Genomic DNA, 24,518 nt, shown 5'->3' with positions numbered 1-24,518 from the left:
CTGAAAACATCACGTGAATGGATTAAAAAAAAAAACACGAAAATGTCATACTAATTTGTCGGACCATAGGTTACATAGGACATATTAGGTCAACCTCCATTCAGCATCATTTGCCCTTTATATCACAACAGATTTGTCACTTTAACAAAGCAAAATAACACATACCTCTATCATCAATACCCCTTATCCTTTGTAAATAAAGGACAACTTTCCCTGGAGCACATTTGTTCAGCCACAGTTATTGATGTATTGACTTTATGTGTTTGCATACCATCCATTGACTTTTGAATGAACCTAAACCATTGAATAGTGATACACTCTTTAGCCTCATTAGCCCTTCTCTTCACAGCAATAAAACACAATATAAAACAAAATTAGTGCTGGACTCTAAGTTAGGTCGCATGGCGCGTTTCCATGACGACTGACCGGAAAAAGACGCACGTCATTTACGTGCCGCGACACCGGAGTCCAGGCACCGTTTACCAGTTAGCTCCCTTAGCTGCATTAGCTCGTTAGCGTGCCTACAGTCGAACTGGAGCGGTCTGTTTATTAAACGAAAAGAACAGCGCTGTCATACGTTAACGTTGACGCCATTAACTGCCGCTATCGCGCTAACACGCCCAGAACTAAACCTTATACACCACCGATCTGTGCATTTATGATCCTGAACTGACCAGATTGTACGTCCCTTTGTCTAAAGTTTCCGGACAAATAAAATGATTGCCACCATAAGCAACTCTGAAAACTAGAAGACTGGTTATTTGAAGAAAAAAAAAGATTTAAATGAGTTTTATCTTTTTTCTTTTTAACTTTTTCATTAACGGAACGGAAAACAAAACTGTAGAATACCCATTGTTCAATATCCATTGTTTCGCACTTGACGATTACCAAACCCCAAATGAGAAAGACACAATTTTCCTAATTTCCTTGCTGCAACGCACGACAAAGATGAGACTTGTAACCGTCTCCATGCCGACCAAAGCTGACGTTTGTTTTTAAAAGACGACAAATGTCGTCCTATTGTGGCATCGCAGAACAGAACTATCTGCCACTGAAGCTCATACAGTTACAGAGCTTCTCTTTGCTGATACTCACGGAGTTTGCCCAGGATTAAAACTCTCTGAGCTCATGCTAAGAGACTGTATATTCCCACGACTGTGCCACAGCTTATGCCAAAGCAAATAATCTGAGCACATGTCACTTTATTACCAAATATGATAATCCAGAGGCAGAATGCACTTCCCTTTTCTCCATACAAAGAAATTCAAAGAATCCGTTGGCTGTGCAGTGCGACAACAAAACCATAATAAGCAATAGGTTTTTTTTTTTTTTATCAAACGGGTGAGACATCAACATGTACTCGTTCAATAAGGAACTGAGAAATGTTTAATTACAGAAGAAAAGCCAGCCACAAACAGTAACTCTTGGAAACAGTGAGGATTGTTGGGGAGGAAAAAAGCCATTAAGCCTCTGTCACATTTGACTGCTTTTCAATGAAACCAGGGAGTTTTCAGAAATCCCCACATGAGCAGAGAGAAAGAGCTTAAAGCCTGCATGGGTAACTTTATTTTTTCTGGCGTCGAGGAGGTCATCCTAATTTGGCACCATAAGCAAAACTCTAAAAAAGATGTTCGAATTAGGTTTTCGGTCTGTAAATGGTGGTGTGAATTTTACATTTTTTTTCTGTTGAAAAAGATTAAATGGAAAAAAAATAAAAAAATAAATACTGTTCCCCTAATCTGGGGAATGTTTGGGTAAGATAAACACACTTGTGATTTGGGGAATATGTAATCCTAACATTGTTGTTGCAGACAATAGTGCACAGTGCATAACACTGGTTGCGTGCGTGTGCTGGTGCTTATGTGTGATTTGTCCATGTTTGGTTATCAGTGTGTGAGCTGGTTTTTGTGCTAAATCCCTTTTGAAGATGTTTAATTCTTTCATCTACAAACCAGCAGTGTGAAAGAAATGTGTACAAGAATACGCAGTTTTCTTGAGATAAAGAGCAAACTGCCGTGATCCTTTTTTACTGTACTTTCTTTACTATCTTTCTGAAAATAATGTCAGCACTTTTTGCACGAGAAAAAACTGCCAAGATCATGACTTATTTGGGATTTAGATAAAAAAAAAAAAGAAGCTGGAGGATGCACCTGACTGACTAAATACCTTTAGATCAACACATCTTCAATTACAATTTTAGTGGAAGTAAATGTGTGTCCACTGAAATGCTTTAAGAGCTCTTAATTTGAAATGCTGCAGGATGTGTGTATAAGTGGAATGAGATGAGGCCCAATTAAGGCATGTTACCTGCTACATTTCAGATCAATAAAACCCCTAGTTTGTTGATTTTTTGTTGAGTTTGTATAATGGTTAGAAAATGTTTTTTTGGTATGCATGGGCGCTTATTACGCAGCATGTGGTGATCAGAAGCTTCTAAGCAGCTCATTACCATGATGATGTTAAAGCTGTCGCATAGCAGTGACTCTGGCTCTGACTTTCACCTTCCAAAGAGAAGGTTTTGCCCTGTGAAATATATATATAGCTGTCCCAATTAGCTGATCTCATTTTCACCACTGTGGCACTAAAGGCATCTCCACCAATCCAAAACAGTTCACATTATTGAGCATGCAAGAAAACAATGAGGTATGTGGTACTCTTAACGGCGCTTTAACTTGTGAGCAAAACCCAGACCCATTTACAATTAGGTTTAATTACACTAAAAATCATAATAAAAGTCATGTCTGTAAAAATGTTCTCAGTCGGGGAGTTAGCTACGGGGGGAATGGATTTGCTAACGAAAAGCAAGTACAGCTGCTGAAGAGGATTATGATAAAAGTTCATATTTTCAGGGTGCACTGGCGTTATGGCAGACAGATATATTTTAAATGGACACTTTTAAATGGACTCTATTTATGGACAAGGCAAGTACTATAACAAGTTTACTAATGTGTAGTTGTTTTTTTTTAAAGGTTTCACAGATCCATTACACAAGGAGTGGACAAAATATCTGATATTTAATAGACAAGCAGCAAAGACAACTGTGTACCTGAGAAAAGATGACTCAGTCGAACACACACACACATAACCTCACCCTCCACAAAAACCAACCTGTTCTCACCACAGAGACAAAGCCTCTGGACTTTAAGGGGGTTTAATGAAAAACGGATCTGTCACCAGTTAACACAACAGCTTGAAGCTACCACTTCTCTCCATCAGAGCAACCTGAGCAAAATTGTCACTGGTGATGCAGTTACCCCAAGGGTAGACGCTGACCTCGTGCAGTTTACCTCCCAAAACCTGGACTGACTAAATGGTTTATCTGTGTTCAAAGACATCACATGCAACACCAGTAGACAAGAACACATTAAAAGTGATGAAACAACTACTAGAGTCCAAGTTGCTTGCTTTATAGACCCAACTTTATTAGGGTTTTTTTTTTTTTCAGTAAAACCTACTCTATTCACCGTATAATCACAAATAGTTTTTTTCAAATTCCGCAATTGATTGACTTTTGATTGACTGCAAGTGCACCAACACATCCTGAACGCAAATCATTGTGTATTAATGTTCAATTACAACTCAAAGCCTGCAGGGTAATGGAATAGCTGGTATATGTATCAAAAGGAAGATTAAACAGGTTGCTCAGATGACTTCCAAAGTGCAAATATGGAGAATTTGTATTTCGGGTGCTTGCTCAGGCCCTCTTCACAAAATAGCATAATGAAGAAGAAAGTACTTATAAAGCTTTTACTCTAATGTCTGTGTGGATTTCCATTTGTTCAAGTCACTGTTATCCGAAACGCAATGAGTCGGAAGTCAAGATTGGAAGTTACAAAACATGTAACTTATCGTTATTGAAACAGTGGATGGAGCTTTTGTAATGAGCATTACTTCTAATCCCCAGAATCCCTGTAGACATAAACAGTAAGTTACTGTAAATAAATGCTTTTCCACTCGCTCTTACTTAAACACATCTAACCCATGCATCTGTATGCAGCACTTTTTTCCGATCAAACATCATTCACACATTGCTGACACGTGTCAAAAGCAATTTCAGCTTCAGGGTCTTACCCAAGGACACTTCAACACGTGGACCGAAGGAGCTGGGGATCAAACTGCTGACCTTCTGGTAAGAGAGCAACCTCCTGAGCCCTATTACTGTTTTTATTTCACAGCGTTCCAAGGATGCGAGGTCTGTCTACTACTCCTGTTTATCAAAATGTAAAAATGAACAGAGGCAGTTCTGACTTGAGGAACAACGTTTCATCTTTTCTTTATGTGCCTCTGTCAAAACATTCTTCAGGCACCTGCTGAATTCCTATATTCACACGATTTCCACCAGATCATAAAATACCAAGTATGTTCAGTCAAGCTGGAACCTGCAACACTTAGCAAAGCAAAATATTTATTAATAACCTTATCAAATTTATGGAGTGCACACGGCATTTTAATGGCTTTGTCTACAGCCCATAAAGGCACGCTCTGGTTTCATTCCCTCTGTAGACGGTTGCCAGGGTAACATATCTCAGCCATGTTCTATCTTCCCTCCTCCTATAATCATCTCAACACATCATTGTATGTGGTGTTGGGGGTATTTTTTTTTTTTTTTTGCTTTTTTCTTCTTGAAAGCATAAAGAATAAATCACCCACAAGCATTAAACATTTCTGCTGCACACCTGAAGTAGTTTTAAGACAGTTTCTCAAAGTTACCATAAATACTAAATGCAGAAACTGCCCTGGAAATTTAAAGGGTTATAAAATGTTTATGTCCTTTTAAGCTGAATAAACCACCTTGTGAAAAACCTCATGGTTATTAATTTTTTTTCCGTTTTATTTTCATGTATATGCCGTGCTGAATGCCGTTGCCTGGGTGACAACGCGCAGTCGCGCTCTTGAGTGGCCGACAGGAAGACTTCTGGGAGGTGTCACTGTGGGCCAGCGAGGCACACTGGGAAGTGTTTTTGTCTGCCTTTGAGCTGCTCTTCCGGCAGCTGGTCTCGGGAAGAACAGTGCTGCTCAGTTCTTATCAACGTCTGACTCTCCTCCTCCCTTCTCCTCCCTCTGTCTCCTTTCTTTCTCCCTCGATATTTTGCTCACTGACCTGTTTCCTGGAGGCTTTCAGTCGGCCGTGGATGAAGAATGTAGGTTTTCTGAAGAGCAGAATCTGATGAATGCTCTCTATAATGCTCTCTATATGAGGCTTGGTATGTGACTGTTGTGCGACACACCCACAATGAGCAAGACATCATTTAAGCTCTGCTTCTTGTGTTCTATGCACTTCTGAATATGTTAGCATGTATCTAATAGGAGGAGGGGGATGTGACCCCATGTGGAGCTTCAGAAACTGCTTGGAAAAGATCATCTACACCAGATCCCGACCAGGAAGAATCACTATTTTTCTTGTTGCTATGCCAGTTACCACTAAACCACCAATGTATTGAACGTTCCTCAGTGCATCTCTCCTGTGAGATTGTCCAACAGTTAAACAAACTCTTAAATGATGGTATTTAGCTGTTGAAAATGTATGGAACCTTTTTTGAGATCTACAGAAACCTCAAACAAACAGATGCAATCAGTTGTTTTTGTGTAGGATCTATGAGTGACAAGGTGATTCCAACGTTTCTCAGCCTTTTCAACCATCTTCTTTAACTAAAGTATGCATTCACTGTGTGGCTGGTTTTTTGAAGGGGCTTTTTCAGCGCTGTATCTGTCACATTTTCAACCTATATCTCTTGCATTTCTTATCCGAATAATGTCATAAAGTCGGCACTGCACATTCACCTGAAACCTGAAGTCTGGAGCCTGTCGGGTGAACTTTGCCCTGCATGTTTTGGATGTCACCCTGCTCCAACACACCTGCTTGAAATGAATGGTTCGTTATCAGGCTTGTGCAGAGCTTGATAACGAGCTGACCATTTGAATCGGGTATGCTGGAGCAGGGCAACGTCTAAAACATGCAGAGCAGGGTTCCCCTGGGAAACACTGGCGTAGATAGTCATGGGATTAACAGACAGGAAGACAATCACTGTAGTGTTGTGTCGGTCGTGAATGATTCGTTCGAAAGAACTGCAGCGTTCTGTGACTCACTGGTGAATCTTCGGCAAACGACGGCAGCCAACGTGCGGCGAGCGGGGAGGGAGTGACTAGTAAGAAGAACTGTGTCTGCCGTGCTGCTGTGATTCGTTCGCGATGTCAGTACACTTACTCAGTCATGATATCGCGAACGAACTGACACACAGAGAACTGGAGAACTGCAGCTGAGGACGTGAATCTCGTTCGCGCTGTCACTCACTCAATGACCCGCGGCGCGAACGATCTGCACTCAGGGAGGACGTGAGTCACGTAGCAGGGCACTGGGCTCCTGCTAAGCACTGAACGATTCGGTGAACGAATCTTTCGAATAAATCATTTTAATGAACGGATTCTAGCGATTCAGTACACTCAAATGAACTGCCGATCCCATCACTAACTCATTGCATTGATAGGTGGATGAAGTTTGTCAGAATGATGAAGTCAAAACACAAAAAGTAGGTGTAAATAATTCAATTCAGAGTTCAATTTATCTGCTATAGATTAAGGGTGGACACTGCTTTTCCATCCTTACATGAACAGAACTGAGCCATTGCTAATGTTATCAATATGACGATATGGGCATGTGAAAAAGAGGTCAGTGCAACACTGCAATATAATTTAATTTAGAATATTTGCCTTGTACTCATGGCCAAGTCTGTTTCACAACAAAAGGTCTCACTACAGGATACAGCGATCTGGTGTTCCAAACATCTTTAAATAAATGTCCATCCAAGCAAAACCGGTTTTAACCACTAATTGGGGCTTTTAATAAGCAGCATTCTGCCGCATATATTATGCACACGCTTAAACAGACCGGATAGTTCAAAGACAAACTGCTATTGATCCAGTATGAGAAACCTGGTTAAGTCACTGCTCTTCTTACAAAGAGATTTCACAAGATGCCTTGATCTAATTTGTGGCTCAGTCACAGTAGAAAAGAGGGAAGCACTGCGTTGCTTCGTCCAAGGCAAAGTAATTCATCCCGCGAAGCACAACACAGAATTATTTGGCCATATTGATCGTGCAGAGCTGACCCATACATCACAGGCGGCCGCGTTGTTCAAATTCCGTCTGCCTCCTGTAATAACAAAATATTTTGTGTCCCCTGACCTTTTGTGGAAATACCAAAGCGGAGCTCGAAGCTGCTGCTCTATGTTCTAATGATCCTGGAACCTGCCAGAGCAAAATTAGTTCTGAGTTCATCCAGCTTCCGAGGGAGAACAGCTGCCATAGCAACCAGACTGCTCGTGTTTGCTAAAGATGAATACGGGGATCAAACTCAAAGAAGTGAAGCAAAGAAAAGAGACATTAATAGACAATGCCGTGCTCGATAGCCCCTGTTCAAATAGCACAAGTGAACCGAGTCTTAATATGTTAGGTTTCAGTGTTTATATACACTGATTATCTTTGTTCTTCTCATCCATTCTGGGTTGTTTTGTATACCCTTTTCCTCTCTCTCTAATTAGAACAGCCACATGTGCCACCATAAATCCCATCAATAAAAACCTCACCTCTCAGCTCACACTCTCCCCTTTGTCTCCATCCTTTGATTCATCCCTCTCTCTTTCTATGTAGTACGCATCTATCATTTCTCTTGCATGGCATGGGCAGAAGAGATGAAAAAGGTATTACATTTGATAAATAATGTAGCCTCAGCATACAATACCACAGCATCTTACAACAAATCCCTGGTGAGACAAGGATACCGCTTTTTGATTTCATTATAGATTTAGAATTTTATTGACAAGGTCAATATAGAATGAGTCATTCATTTAGGCTGCATAAAGGGGTTCACAGGGTACGTTCAGCATTAATTACCATCTACTGTCAACAAGGTACAATAAACATAACACAGCATTCGTTGTCTATGCTTCCAACATTAAAAAAAAAAACTATCTGACTTCTGTTGCTTTTGTGATCCTTGTGAACAATAGAGCCAAACTCATTAGCAGCCACTTGTGTCTGTTTTTGACTGAAGTTAAAAATCCAAGGAAAAATGAAAGATTATGCTCTTACATGCTGGTGAAAGGCGTGCAACTCTGTTGCATTCATGGTAACTTGAAAGCACTTAGAAGTGCTGCAGAATAGGAAGCTTAATGACAATAACATGAGGAAGTTGGGAAAACATTATTCAAAACTGCTTAATGATGATGGTGATGTAGATTTAATTTACATTAAGACATTAGGCTAAAATGTTCAAAGACGACTCTTAATGCACATGCTGTGATAAGGGATACAACTATTAAATATGCAGTACAGGGACGTCAGGAAGAGAAGATCAAATAAACATTAGCATGAAAAAGACTGCACCCTTGACAATGGCTTAATTTTTCCAGACAATATCCTTTCCTGTGCTATTTAAAACACTTTTGACATTGTGTCTTTGCAACAGCTTACACACCTTCAATCGGTGCCATTGAAAAGTCTCACAGAAATCGACAGAGATTACAAAATATTCCAACTTCCAAAGGTAGAAGACTGGCTTCTGACCTTCCAGGGGGTTTGGTTTTCCCAGAATAAAGTGAGCATTAAAAATTAAGATTGACTTTGCTGTTGCAGCCACCTCATGGGATTTGATGCCTCCATTTCTGGAGAGGATTTCTATGCAAATGTGACAAAAAAATAGAACACAAAAACAGGACTCATTATGGTGATAAAACGAAGTAAAGAACGTATAAAGGTATAGAACCTTTTTATAAAGGTTCCAACTTGAACCCTTTGGGAGGGTTCCACCAAGAACCCTTTTAAAACCCTTTATTCAGGAAAGGGTTTTTCAGAGGCAAATGGTTCCAGGTAGAACCTTGGAACCCTTATTTCTTAGAGTGTAGAAGGGCAATAATGCTTTATTTGTAAGGGGCGATAGTGATGCAGTTACTCTCCTTGGCTGACCAAGTGCAGATGAATGTGGATGAGGTTATTGATCACGAGTCAAGTATTAGAAGAGGTCTGGTTAATGGCAATAATTGGAATCATGATTACTGTTAGCAGAAGAGACAGTGCCGTGTTGTTAAACAATCAATCCCATGAATTGTCAATGGAAGCAGATTATTAGTCGTAGTTAAGCCCCAGTCAAATGTCAACCCCTCTTTATGTCACACATTGATTTGGGGAATGCTGTTTTTGCAGTTTGGCCAGTGCTATTATGTTTATTTTTTCTCTTTGGCTCAAAATGGAACCATGATTTCTAAACTGAACGCTGTATTTGAAACTTCCACTTGAGACGTTTAACTCCTCAGTAATATTTTCACTGCTGGTATAATTCAAGTTAGATGTGTTGTCATTTTGTCATTGACTTGATACAAATGGACTTCTTCTTGTAACCAGACTTTTGCCCATTCAGAGAATACAGTCCATTCACTATCAACTTTCATGATCTTAAAGTTTTAACTCAATACTTTGATTCTTGACAAAACTATTTCCAAAAAATAAGCAGTATCAGCATTACTAGATAATGCTAAATCAAGAATCTGACAAATTACAGAAGCTGCGTTTAGTGGATTTGTATAAGGCGATCTATATTGAATCCGACACATAGAGCAGAGAAGAAAGCAAAATGTCAGGATTTAATGGTATCAAACTGGCTATTACTGTATAATTACTGTATAATGTCCTTCTGGTGTGCAAATGGTGGCAGCTGCCCTCCATTTCCCCCTGTGTTTCCCCTGCTGTTTCATCACAGGAGGGGAGATGTACGGACTCAAGGAGATACAAGACCTTCAATCTTTAAATGTTAGTGCAGGACTCCATCGCCATAGTGACCAGTGTGGGTGTCCACTTTATGAGCGGCACACTGTAAACTGACCTGTGTATGAGCAACCTCACTCCTGTCAACTACAGCAGCAGCAGCAGCAGTTTACTCTCTAACTTTAGCCAGACAACAGGGAAAATAGGAGCAGACAGTCAAGAACAGTCTGGAGTTGCCAGTTCCTTGCTGCATCATTACAGTCTGACTGCTGACTGTTGCCCCACTGTGAACACAACTGACTGTAACTCTTTTGTGTGTGTCTGACTCTGTTATACGTGGATGTCACCTGCGTAGGGCGCTGACACAGATTGTTTTATTTTTTCATTTGTGGCTGCAACTTGTTTCTCTCTGTCATTTTATCTGCTGTTAATTGTCCATGTCGTTGTCTATGTTGCTTGGCAGTTATTACAAAACTTGTTGTCAGCCCCTTTTTCAGTTGGTTTCACCTTTGTGAGACCGTTCTAAGCCATGCATGTACTGTCGGGCTGATATGGCTGGTCACGCAACATTCAAACCGGCATTATGTCCTGTTCTGCTGAATTTGGTAACCAATTGCCACTGCAAAATCTTATAGGATTTTAAGATTCTATTCGCTTATTTTGACAAGTGTCAGCCAAAGATCAACATTTGACCCCTTCACAAATCTCTATAGGTAAGTACGAGGGAAAAAAAAAAAACACCCCTAACCCTCTGAACTCCTTTGAGACTGCTGAATCCTTCCATTATTGATTTATGAGAGGGCCAGAAACTACCCACAGATTGTGGCTATACATAGTGAATCACTCGCACTTCCTTTGAATGTCCATTTGTGAGGGTGTATTGGAAGGAATTCAACATGCTACCCATGAGTATGCTAATAAAACAGCATCACTGCTTAGCACTACAGTACTATTAACATGTGATGCGTGGAAAAATCGTCTGTTCAATTACTGAAAAACCGTCTGACGAGACAACAGCTGCTGAGATGTTTTGGCTCCTCTCCAAATGAGAGCCTTATATTGAAGCAGGCAGACCATCAAGGGGACGAGTTCTTACCGGAGAACAAAAGCAAAACAGGCAGCGCTTTGCAGACCTGCTTATAACATTGCCTGCTTGATGTGGACCAAAGCTCTAAATGAGGACAAAATGGTTTTATGTTAAGGAATAAAAAAGAGCAGGAGGGCAATGTATTCATGAGCAGGTGGGAAAAGTTTGTGTGAGTCATCGTGAGGCAGCAGCATGTAACAGTTGTGACTGTCGGAACTAAGAGCTGATTACAATAATCCAATGACAAGTTTGTGAGTCTGTAACTACAAAGTGTCCGGAAACTCTCTAAAGCTTTGGTTGGATTACCAAGCTGAAGTGACTCAAAAATATATTTTTTCCATAGATGTGGTCAAATGTGTTCACTTCAGTATGTGGTCCAAGATCACATACTTGCCATGTGACATTAGTAGGAAGGGTCATATCGGAATCCATGCAATGTTTTGCCTGTATTAGCATTGGCGTCAATGACCAGCAAATAGCAGCATGGCAAAATCATGTGTTACAAGTAGAGCATTAAAAACACAAATTGCAGCGCATAACCTCAATTAAATGCAGAAAACTGAACTATCCAGTGGCAGCACACTTGAATACACCCATCCAATTTACTCTCACCACAAGAGGAGGTAACACTTTTGAGTACACCATTTGAAAAACCCGATCACCACGTGGACGAAACAATGACTATGACCTAAAATGATGGACTCCTGTTCTCTGTGTGAGATTTTTTTTTTCTATTTTTAGCACAGGAAAATAAAACAATAATGTCACTGACAAATTCACTGCAATAGCTTCTGTTTCTGAATTCCTCCTATGGGAGATCAATAAAGGTACAGATTACCTTACCTATAATTCATGCTACAGTGTGTAGTGTCACAAATACGTTGACTGTTGTTGATGACGTATGCAAAAAAGGTATTTGTGTGCGTCCATGCCATTTTAGAAGCAAGACACGTGGTAAGAACGTGAGCTGTCAAACCAAATCTGGACAATGTAGCTGGTGATCGATCTGAATGTAGCCAAAAATGATCTGCTGACAAAAGCATGAATGGCAGCTACATAAGAGGCTACCACCAATATTTTATATTGTATATTATTATATTGTTTTGTTTTGTTTTAGGGTTGGGTGATCTGGTGATCAATGTACCAGATTCCTTTTGCCTGGACCTTTGAAATGACCTCTGGTCAAATGATACAGAATGGGAAATTGTATCGGGATAAAGTACCGGGGCGTAATTCAGTACGCTACCAGTCAAAAAAAGGCAAAGGGCTGCAGAGAGCTGTTGAAATTGGCTGTGTCCACCTTTCGCCTGAGTCCTCCTGCCCTTTTGAAAAAGAACACTCTCGCTCTCAAAATTTGCATTTTGCTCAGTGAGACATAACTTTACAGCAGTGGACATGGACATGGACAAGGACAAGGACAAGCACAGTTGTGTCTCACAGGTCTCCCGCTGTGTTAACACATTATGTACTGATGTGCCCTGAATCATGTGCCATTTTATTTTTCACATATCATTTCCTTTCATTTCTTTATGTTTCCCCTGTGTTGCTCTTTTAGCACACACACACATAATCAAATCTTAAGAAGTTTGACAAGAACACCATGTAAGACCCGATAACCCAACCAGATGAAATCTTAATCACCGCCATGATAAGGACACGTTGTACTCCATGCTTGCTATGACAACTCCTCTTCTCCGGAAAAAGTTTGGTTGTTGTTAAATATTCATCCACTTACTCTCCATTTATTCAACTTTGAGTTGACAAAATGGAGTCACACATTCACCGATAAGGATTTTCCTAATATCGCCATATTGCCACTGTATTGTCGTTTGATGTTTTGTGAAGACTTCTGTTGTGGACAACAATCCAGACACAAGAGCACAGGTTTCCTTCCTGATCAGGAGCTATTGGTTGCACCTGTGTTGTTCTGCCACAGCTGAGGTTAATCAGCCAGACTGGGAGGTTATAAAGCCAGTCGGTTCTCTTGTGTCCAGAGAGTCAACACTCTTTGGTTGTCTTTCTGGGGTTTCTGTTTTCAGTGGGAAAGTGACTTTGGGTTTTTTGGAGTTTATTTTGTTCATCTATCAGTTTGATGATCAGCAGGGGGTGGCAGTCTGGAGCTTTACTCCCAACACTACACCTTTTAGAAACACAACAGCCTCTGCGTTGATTTGACGTGGTTTTTGTGTCATGGCAGTGTTCTGTAAATTTACCAAACCCACAGTCCCCTGACCTCCTGGTTTTGTTTGTAGGGAAACTAAACTGATGAAAATCAAGAAATGTGGCTGAAAACTCTGGAAATGTGTATTTATTTCATAAACTATACACAAAAATTGCCTTAAAATGATATTTGTTTAAATGTAAATGAAATATTGAACTTGGTTAGCTGAAAATACGACTAAACAACATATCTGTCCTAAGTGTGACTTGTTTGTGTTTATACTAAATCATAAGTCTCTATTGTTCCCACATCCACCAGAGGACTTCATGTTCAGGAAACTGAAATCTATCATACCAGTGATGTAGTGTAAGAGACAGCTGATCTATAATCATTCTGGCTACCACAACACACAGCTCTTGACTGTTTTTGATAGATTTTGCCTCAACCACAGCAAAAAAAAGGCCAAATGGTGCTCTTGGCGCTGATGAACTTTTACAGTTTTATAGAAGGCTGAAGAAAAACGAAGGAGATGTTTTTTTAGGTTTTAGTTGACAGACATGGAAGAAAAAACAAGCAAAAAGTACAGCTATGCATGGGTATTTGGGTACAATTAATAATGGATAATTGGTTTTATTTGCAAACCCAAAGAAGTGAATATAAATGAATGAGAACATGTAAACCTTCATGAAAAACATTGAACACAACTCCACACGTGACTAAAAACAACAATGTGAAGTCATTTTTTTATACCGCGTTGCTGAGTTGAAATATAAAGGTTGAATGCAAGACTGTTGGTAGATGCCATATTTCAGCATCCTGTCCTTACTGGAAATGTCAAAAGGGGGACAATAAATTACCATTTTTACTACTCAGCTCTCAAAGAAGATGAAGGGTTTTTGTTTTGCACTGCACAGTAAACTACTATAGTGCTGTATCTGTGCCATGAAATATCATTTCCAATGATCCACTGTACTTTTCTTAAACCCAGGAGGAAGTCACCAATTTGTTATCATGTGTGACAACTAACAAAAATAAACAACCAACACAAGCCATCATTAGACATGTAGCCCTGCCTCATTGGTTTTATTCGATTAACTTGTAACTTAAAGGTGCATTATGTAATAAATCTAAAGCAACTGGCCATAAAATCCTCCTAATATGTCACAGAGACTCAGGAATAATGTTCATATAACAAACTGAACTCACCAACAACAACAGTACAGCCAAAATATTTGCATTAAAAAAATATTTTGCAGACTGCAAATCATGTTTATGTTTTGAAATCATGTTTTGGCATGTGGCGCCACCTACCGCCGTCTACCAATCATTGCAGTCAGTAGAGTCTCAGCTGCCGAGCAACCATGGGTTGCCAGTTACGTCAGAAAACGTAAACCTAAAAGACCTTGGTATTTTGAATTTGAATGTAGTAACCGTTGTTGGCCACATTCTTACATATGGCACCTTTAAAGGTTCAATTTGGGCTAAAAATACGTGTTGGGTAGTGGTTGTTGAGATCAACTATTCACCAATGCTGGAGGACAAAAGCGTCCTGAATAGTTTGTGGGTAAAAACTTAGTCTATATGAGACTTCCAACTGAGAAACTTATGTTCTCAAGCTGTAACTGATGTCATCTCAGTCTTTTTTTTTTTTTTTTTTTTTTTTTGGAGAACAGAGTGATAAGGCCTTGATTGGGGGCTGTATTCAGGGCAAGCCCAAGATCCACAGAGGCTTCTTTAGCCTCATTTTCTGACCGGCCAGCTCCCAGGCCTATTTAATATTTCACAGCTCCTCCTGAAATGGCGACGAATACATTTAATTAGTGTGAACAATAAATTGGCTATACCCCACCGGTGCTCGGCTGCACAAAATAGTGTTGGTTTAAGCTTTTGATGCACGAATGGATGCATGTGGCCCTGAGATGTTGTGTGCACATATGAGTGCATGAAATCACGGCACGCTGCGATTCAAGCGTGACAAACGAAAACTTTGAAGTTTTAAAATGGCTGGATAATTGGCACTGACCTGTGCTGCTCTGGGAAGAGTGGGAAGAGTTTGCTTTGAACAAAGTGGGATACTAACTAAAATTACTTTTTCGGTTAAAATGTTTTTTTTATGTGAGGTGTTTTTAAAGTTCGCTGTATGACCTTGTGGGGTCTAAATGTGCTGCATTGGGTGGATAACACACTGATATAGCTACACACTATAGCACATGCACACACACACACACACACACATTTGTCTTGGCAGCAAATGCAGGACTGTCCAGATGAACTGTTATTGATGGACGAATGCATCATCCTGCCTCCCACTGTCTCTGACACACTGCATTGATGGAGTGTGCGCTGCTGCACCGAGCAAGTACAACGGGCTGGTAATACGTCTGCGTGACACAGATCCATATATATGCTTCAGACACGTCCGCACTGTATCATGTACCATAATGTGAAAACATTAAATGAGTGCAAAAAGTATTATTCTTTTATCAAACCAAGTTAGGAGAACAAAACACTAACTAACTACAATATTGTAAGTGGGAATCGGTGATGTCCCTGACCTTTGCCATGACAGGAAACCGGAAATCCATACTTCACTCACGTGCCATGCTTTATCATCCATTTACCTCTAAATGGTGAAATAATTATAAAATTGCCATTGTGTTCAATTGACGAAAAGGCTAAATCTAATGTTTGAATACATTAACTCCCTGTAAAATATATTACAGATGTCATAAATTGAGTAATTTAGGCTAATTTTCACATGGAAATTTAATTATTTTGCAGTCGCCCAAGGTGTATACTTTTCAGTATACTGTTACTTCTGCATTGGCAGTCTATGAGCAGAAGACACCAGATATCTCGTTTAAAAAAAAAAAAGTAGGTGCTGATGGTTTTAGTGCTGTGCGCTACACACACAATTTAATTGGTTATCTGCTCAGGGCAAGTAAGGGTGAAGCTGTCGCGGTGTGTTTCTGAGCTCTATTTTAGTGTTTGGTCTAGTGAAAAGTTTCCATTTTCTCCTCATGATTGGCTCATTTTTATGATTACTGGAAACAGAACAGGACCTCCATCTTATTTACTTCCTCCACAGTCTCCAAATAGCAGATCCCTTATATTAGTCTCAGCTTTCAAAGCACTTCCACTTGTGCATTGCTTTTATTCTCCACTGCTGTCTCATGAAACAAAAGGCAGATTGGTAGCAGTGGCGGTGATGCACTATAATTACAGATGGAGGTGGATTGGGAGGCAGGCTGCCATCTACTGGCTTAAAAGCAAACCCGTCCTGACCTCACCTTAGCCACGCTGCCCCCCTCACTTCTGAGTCGAAGTCTAACTGAAGATGTCAAATCGAGGAGGGTTAGAGTTCAATGTGCATACACCATCATGTTTGAACCAAATCACATACATGACGCATCATTGCACATTCAGAGTCGTTAACTGTGTGCAAACCTTACCAAATTAAAGTGCTATTTTTTCAAAGATGCGGTGAAGCAGCCTCAACATTTTTCTCACTGTACCAGCAAGCATGAACCAGGAGATTGTATCTTCTGTTAATTGCTTTCATATGAAATACTTAACCAAAAATAATGGTTACAGCAATTACAAAGCTACTAACAATCATTCCATCAGGGGTTTGACACTATTATATAATCTATTCAGTTTTTATCTTTATTTATCTTTCCATTTCTTAAATTGTTTATATACATAACAGTAACCCATTTTTGGGAATCACTAAATTGCAACTGAAAAGAGGACTAAAATAATCAAAATGCCATATTCTACTTTTTTTTAATCGCACCTCTGTACCCCCGCTCCACTCCCTGATCTCTCTGGACCACTTCAGAACACTTCATGGAAAAATTAACTACAGTTAAACTAATTTCAATTAATTGAATTTGAAACACTCTGAGGGTGACAAACCCTGCTCATTGTCTAGTTATGATTCCCCCAAGTTTAATCATAGACGGGGATAAAAGAGAGATTTTTGGCAACTTTTGTGCCTGATCTCGAGATTATTTCCCAGTGCTTTGCTGCTTACAATTTCCACTTAGAGTTCACGAAGTAACATGTGTATGTGGAGCATTACTCCGGCTGTGATCTGCCGGACGCGCAACTGTGAAGCTCTTCATGCAGGAAGCTTTTATATGGTAATGAAAATCGATTGGGCCAAAGCGCGCAACCAATCAGAAGCGTTTGATTTATGTTTAAGGGACTGTTGGAAGGAGTAGTCGCCTGGCAACCGCCTAATGAAATGTGCGAGCTGTGGCTATTAAAAATAGCGACCGTAGAAGCTATTTGCATGTGGCGGGTTTCAAAGACAAAAGGCAGCAATCCTGGTCCTGGTGGTGGTGGAAAAAAATGGAATTAATCCAATTTAATCTGTAAAAACGTGGGGGGAAAAAATGCTGTGGGAAGTGACAGAGCTGTCAAGATGTGGATTGGTTAAACGCTGTTATTCCATATTTCCTATATTGAACTGTCAATCATCTTCGACCTGTTAATTCGCCGCACGTTATTAACCCTCAGTACCACAGAGTCTGTCTGTCTTTAAGGTGAGCATCGCTGCTTCTGAGCTCAGAAAACACATGACATCGTCAGCAAGTTTTTTTTTTTTTTTTTTTTTTGCCTCGCAAAAAAAAATGTGACGATAGTTTTTAATGATTTAATCTCCTTTGGGTTTTATTTTGGAATGAACGAGGCAGATTATAAAAAAGTGATTTAGTGTGAATGGGCAGCTTTAGAAATGACACGTTAATGGGAGATTGGATTCAAGTGTAATTATCTCACCGCCACTTGTTCGACCTTATTCTCTTTAGAAAAAAAAAGGAAATCGTTAAGACTGATGGATGGACAGAATAAATAGGGTCGATATTTTATTTTTTTTGCAGCGAAGTCTTTGATTGATGCTTGAATCTGATGGAATGAAAATGGAATGAAAATGGAATGGATGTGAGTGACTGTTACTGTGGAAACCAACTTTCCCCCTTGCCTACACGGTGCTCTTTCAGCTTTCAACTACACCCAGCAGCACGTCCTCGATAAGTCTGCTGATGGAATATAGATTAAACAGCTCAGGTGGTTCTCCATCATAACTGCGGATTTCATTTAGCCTTTATCCAAACTCATAATATGTCACATGGGCACATCAATAAATCAGGATCACATAGATGCTTTACAGGGAATCTTCCAAAAAATAAAGAAAAAAGGAGAATGTGTGTTTTACTTACAACAATTGGTAACAGCAAAACTGTTCGCCACTTCCAGATTGTCAATGTGAGGCGTAAGTCTGAATTCCGAAGTGCCAAATTGAACCATTCCTATCCGAAATGCGCTGTACTCTTGGTCCGCGCCCCTTGGAAAGAGTCCCCCTGAAAACCGAACAGAAATGCCAGTTACGCTCCGACTAGAATAAACCTATTCAAGAAAATTGTCTTTTGAGATTTACAGATTCTCTGCTTTTTAAGCCAAGTGTTTTTTTTTTTGTTTGTTTTTTTTAAAAATATAGATATATATGTGCGTTTTCAAGTAACAGATACCTACCAATCTGAACACTGGGCGAGCCTCCAAGCGCGCAACCCCATAAAACCAGCAGAACTGAAAGGGATAAATTGACTATCTTTTCCATGTCCACAGTTTAGTTGTCCACATCCACTGAGCGAGTCTGATATTCCTTATAGTCCCGTCCGCAGGTGTTAGATCCGACACATCTTCAGCTTTGGGAAGAAATTAAAAAAAAAAAGAACAAATATTGTGAATATTGATATTCTAATCTGCAGCAGAGGAGCGTTTTTCAGCAGGTGGCTCCTAATGAAAGGACAGCAGCAGCAGTGAAGGAATGGTCACCCGCACCGTGGCTCTGCTGCCTCCTCTTCCGCTCCTCGTCGTCGTTTCGTCCTCCTGCCAGCAGCTGATAACTCCTCCAAACGCACAGGGACACTGCGCGCGTCTCCGCTCGGCGCGCCTGAGATCCTTCTCAGCATCACACCCACAAGTGAGGAATGTTAATCAGAAAAGGCGAACGGAGACGGAAAGAGCCGAGTCTCTCTCTGCACTCTGAACTACCTTGGGTTAAGGGGATATTGTGGCGGGCACTGAGGGGTGTGTCTTCTCACCCAGTGGGTTGTGGGTCAGGAAGTGTTATCCCTGTTTTCGAGGCACATGTGCTGTTTCTGTTCTGGCAATAAACCTGGTTAAACTCACCTGCGTCTCTTCATTCCTCGTCTTGCCACATTGGTGACCCCGTTTTGAACATGTTCGAAGAAGAAGAGGAAAGTGTCTCCTCTTCGACAGCTGGTGGACGTGCCTCCTTTACAGCCATGCCCCAACTCCCGCAACCGGCCGGCTTCACGGGGCCGGTGAAGCTTCCAGAGTTTTGGGTGAGCGATCCCGCTCCGTGGTTTGAGCACATCGAGGCACTTTTCCACCTGCGAGGGATAACTGCAGACGACTCCAGGTATTATTTGGTGGTCGCAGCACTGGACCAGCAGTCCACTCGCCGTGTGATGCAGTTCCTGCGTGCCCCGCCGCGGCACGGAAAGTACGCCGCGCTCAAGCAGTTTCTTCTCCGGCGCTACAGCCTGTCCACCGCGGAGAGAGCGGACAAACTCCTTTCGCTTCCCGGTTTGGGCGATGGTTCGGCGGTGGACCTGATGGATGCCATGTTGTCCTTGCTGGGCTCGGAGGACGGCGGTTTCCTTTTCCCGCATATTTTCCTGCGACAGCTCCCGCTGCCGGTGCGCACGTCCCTGGCAAATTCTCCGTGCCTGGCTGCTGGCGATTTCCGCGGTTTGGCTGAGGAGGCGGACCGCGTCCTGCTGACTTCCAGACGTGTCTCCGTGCAGAGTGTGGCGTCGGATTCCCTGCTGCCGACGGCGGAGTGCGCGGCTTCGGCGTTGACGGCTGGAGTCTCCACCCGAAGACGGCGGGGGGACCTGTGTTTCTTCCACCAGCGCTTCGGGGGCAAGGCTCGGCGCTGCGTCCCTCCGTGTGCTTTCGAGGCTCCGGGAAACGGCGGTGCCAGCGCTCAGTAGCAGCTGTGGGCGCTGGCGAACGAGAGGAGCTGCTGTTTGTTAAGGACTCGCTGTCAGGTAGACGGTTTCTGGTGGACTCCGGCTCACAGAAGAGCCTCCTCCCTCCGGCTGAGGCGGACCTGTCGGCCCGTGGCGGTGGCCCACGGTTGAGTGCGGCCAACGGCTCCTCTATCGAGACATTTGGTACCAGGTCTGTGAATGTTTGTTTCAATGGACGCAGTTTTGAATGTGACTTTGTGATAGCCTCCATTACAGTCCCCATTATCGGGGCAGATTTTCTGTGTGCTAATGGTTTGCTGGTGGATGTTGCTAACCGTCGTTTGATTGATGCTGTGTCTTTTGCTACTTACCCATGTCAGACGGGGGGTTCTGGGCCGTTAACTCATGCTAACTTCTCAGCGTCGGGGGATGTGTTTCAGCGTTTACTGGCAGATTTCCCGTCGCTGACGACGCCTGCGTTTTCTACCGCGGTTACCAAGCATGGCGTGGAACACTTCATTCCTACCGTGGGTCCGCCTGTTTTTGCACGCGCGCGGCGCCTCGACACGGTTAAGTTAGCTACTGCTAAGGAGGAGTTCGCTACCATGGAACGTTTGGGGATCGTGAGGCGTTCAAACAGCCCGTGGGCCTCGCCGCTGCATATGGTGCCCAAGTCGGACGGGTCTTGGCGGCCGTGCGGTGACTTTCGCCGTCTGAATAATATTACCACGCATGACCGTTATCCAATTCCGCACATTCAGGATTTTTCGGTTCGCCTTGCTGGTATGACGGTTTTCTCTAAGGTGGATCTGGTGCGTGGTTATCATCAGGTTCCCGTGCGCGCAGACGATGTGGCCAAGACCGCGGTGATCACGCCATTCGGGCTTTTTGAGTTCCTGCGAATGCCGTTCGGCCTGAAGGGCGCGGCACAGACATTTCAGCGGCTGATGGACTCGGTGCTACGTGACCTCGCGTTTGTCTTTGTCTATTTGGACGACATTTTGGTGGCCAGCCCGTCGGCTGGTGAGCACCTGTCTCACCTTAGACAGGTTTTCCGGCGCCTCGACGAGCACGGCTTGATTGTCAACACTGCGAAGTGTCAGTTTGGGCTGCCAGTGATCGATTTCTTAGGCCATCGCATTTCGTCGCAGGGCGCGGTTCCTTTGCCGTCTAAGGTGCAGGCGGTGGCGAACTTTCCTCGTCCGGTCTCGGTCAAGTCCCTGCAGGAGTTTTTGGGCATGGTGAACTTCTATAACCGTTTCCTGTTTCGTGCGGCCCACCTCCTGCAGCCACTATACGGGGCCCTGAGACTGAAGAAGGCCAACGACCAGGTCGACTGGACCGCCGAACGAATCCGGGCTTTTGACGGGGCTAAGTCTGCCCTAGCCAACGCGGCGCTCCTGGCGCATCCCGTGTCTCGGGCGTCCATTGCTCTCACGACCGATGCGTCGGACGTGGCCGTGGGGGCGGTGGTCGAGCAGCGTGTGGGGGGTGCGTGGCAGCCCCTCGCGTTCTTTAGCCGTAGTTTGCGGGACAACGAGCGCAAGTACAGCGTTTTTGACCGGGAGTTGCTTGCGTTGTACCTCGCTACGCGCCATTTCCGTTTCCTGTTGGAGGGCCGCTCTTTCACAGCCTATGTCGACCACAAGCCGTTGACGTTTGCAATGGCGAAGGTGACAGAGCCGTGGTCTGCTCGCCAGCAGCGCCACCTGGCGGCCATCTCCGAGTTCACGACGGACATTCAGCATGTGGCGGGTAAAGCGAACCCGGTTGCGGATTGCCTGTCGCGTGTGCTGGTGTGTCCTGTGCATCTCGGGGTCGATTTTTCTGCGATGGCTGCCGATCAGCCTGGTGACCCGGATATTCTTGCACTTCGGTCCGCTGGTACCGGTCTCGAGTTAGAAGAGGCGGTGGTGCAGGAAGGTGGTCCCGCCCTCCTTTGTGACGTCTCCACCGGCCGCCCCCGCCCGGTCGTGCCGGTTGCTTGGCGCCGTCGGGTTTTCGATTTGGTTCACTCGCTCTCTCATCCGGGAGTCCGGGCGTCGGTGAGGCTGGTGTCGTCTAAGTTTGTCTGGCCTGGCCTGCGCAAGGAGGTCAGGGAGTGGGCGGCCACGTGCGTGGCGTGTCAGCGTGCTAAGGTTCACCAACACACTAGGGCGCCTCTTGAGCCTTTTTCGATTCCGGCCAGGCGTTTTGACCATGTGCATGTGGACCTGGTGGGGCCTCTGCCTCCCTCCCAGGGTTTTACACACCTGCTCACAATGGTGGATCGGACGACCAGGTGGCCAGAGGCGGTTCCTCTGTCCTCCACGACATCTGCAGATGTGGCGCGTGCGTTTCTTTCATCTTGGGTCGCGCGTTTCGGTTCCCCGTCGGACATCACCTCTGACAGAGGCTCTCAATTCGTTTCAGAACTCTGGTCAGCGCTGGCAAGGTCTCTGGGCACACAAGTTCACCGTACTACCGCGTACCATCCTCAGGCTAACGGCTTGTGTGAACGTTTTCACCGGTCGCTGAAGGCGTCGTTGCGTGCTGCGCTCTCGGATGCTAACTGGGTGGATCGTTTGCCTTGGGTGATGCTCGGGTTGCGCTCGGCTCCTAAAGAGGACCTGGATGCTTCACCTGCGGAGTTGGTCCTCGGTCAACCACTCCGTGTTCCAGGGGAGTTTTTGCCTGAGAGTTCGGCCCCGCTTTCCTTTCCTGTCGCACGTTTTTCGTCCGAGGTCGCTTTTGCTCCGGTGCCCGTGCACCACTTTTCTCCTCGGTCGTTCGTGCCTGTGGAGCTCGCGTCGGCTCGTTTTGTTTTTGTGCGCCATGACGCTCACCGTTCGCCCCTCCAGCCCCCTTACGATGGCCCGTTTAGGGTGCTGGAGGCGGGCTCTAAAAGTTTTGTGCTGGATATGGGCGGGCGTAGGGAGCGCGTGTCGGTGGATAGGCTCAAGCCGGCTCATTCAATGGCCGGGGAAGAGGTGTTGCCGGCCCAGGTTCCCCGTCGGGGTCGTCCCCCTTTAGTGGCCCCTGATGTGTCTTCTCCGGTTGTGTGTCCTGATTTCGAGTCTGCTGTGGATGGTGTCTCTCCTGCCTGTCGCCCCCCTACGGTTTCAGACGTGGGGTGGCGTAATCGTTTTGGCAGGCTGGTTAAGCCTCCAAGGAGGTACTGACTCTTGCCATGGGGTTTCCCTCTGGGTGTTCAGGGGGGGGCTGTGTGGCGGGCACTGAGGGGTGTGTCTTCTCACCCAGTGGGTTGTGGGTCAGGAAGTGTTATCCCTGTTTTCGAGGCACATGTGCTGTTTCTGTTCTGGCAATAAACCTGGTTAAACTCACCTGCGTCTCTTCATTCCTCGTCTTGCCACAATATCACAGTTGTCTTTAATGAGCAGCACGAAGACACATATTCATGAACATCCTTCATTCTTATGGGTTAAATATGTGTGTGTGTTTTTTTCCCATAATGTCTGCCATTTGCCAACCCAGGTTTAACTGAACCCTCATTTCTTATTAAACGGGTTGTAACAAAGATAAGGGATCACTGATCACAGTCTTTGGTTTTCTGTATAACACTCCAACCCCCAATGGGTTTGAGGATGTTTGGTTCCTCTATATCAGTGAAGATTTTCGACATTTTTGGTTTACAGAGTCTCGCTCAAGACCATGTGACTGAATAACTATATCGCACAGATGGCACACAAATCACACAGGAGAGCATTCTCTAATGTGTCTGTCGTGGCAGTGATTTTGTTTCATTGTTTTCACAGAATTATTAAGTGTTGAATGAACAAATACTGTAATGATTCATTAATCTGAATTAATCTGAATCTTGATTAATTGTCTGCAAAGTGTTCAACATGGTCGAAAACACTCCAATTGCAAATTACCCTACATAATGCAAGGTGTATATTTATTATAATAATCTAATAATAGTTCTGATAATACTTCGTTGACATATTTTGTTTTACTTTTGTTTTTATCTTGTCATAATATTTATTGGACGTCTAATCTATGGCAAGATTAATTTAAAATATTTGCAGAATATTCTTGCTACAATCATTATTCATTGTGGTTCAGTTGTATGAATTTAAAACAGGGTGATAAACTATCTTTTCACCATAGCAGTGACAGGCACATATGGAGAACTGACTCTGACAAATTGTTGTGTTCCCATTAATGAGATTAAACATGAGTGAAAAGCATTTTTTTTTTTTTTACTAAGATATTCATTCATTATCTCAGTGTTAAAATGACTCGGCCTGAAGAGAGATTTTAATAACCTGGAAGTCATGCTTTTAATATGAGAAACATTTGAAGCGGTTGTTAAATTAATCAGATAAGTAATAAAGTACAGTTGCAAAGATGCATTAGATATATGGTGTGGTTTAGAATCTTGAAATGTTTTTGGTCACTTTAATAAAAAAAATTGGTGTCCTCCATGGCATGTTAATGACTCACCTGTCATGGTGACAAAGACTATTCAAGTGCATCAGCTGGAAGTCATCTCTCACACTTTTCT

At 43.2% G+C, this 24,518-nt stretch overlaps 1 protein-coding gene across 2 annotated transcripts in view; it reads right to left on the bottom strand.

Annotated features, from left to right (window-relative positions):
* The window catches only part of gria2b (glutamate receptor, ionotropic, AMPA 2b), a gene marked incomplete at its 3' end in the record, with an annotated part of 39,053 nt that extends 20,721 nt beyond the window's left edge, over positions 1-18,332 (bottom strand). For both annotated transcript variants that reach the window (XM_083891558.1, XM_083891559.1), the window contains exon 1: positions 18,230-18,332. In XM_083891558.1, the coding sequence (XP_083747684.1) occupies positions 18,230-18,317 (88 nt within the window). In that variant the 5' untranslated portion in view covers positions 18,318-18,332. The remainder of the gene's footprint in view (positions 1-18,229) is intronic.
* Positions 18,333-24,518: the final 6,186 nt, after the last annotated feature.

Source organism: Microchirus variegatus, assembly GCF_963457635.1.
Source record: "Microchirus variegatus genome assembly, chromosome: 6".
Lineage (NCBI taxonomy): Eukaryota > Metazoa > Chordata > Actinopteri > Pleuronectiformes > Soleidae > Microchirus > Microchirus variegatus.
The sequence above is the reverse complement of the archived record's forward strand: the minus strand, read 5'-3'. Positions and strand labels throughout refer to the sequence as shown.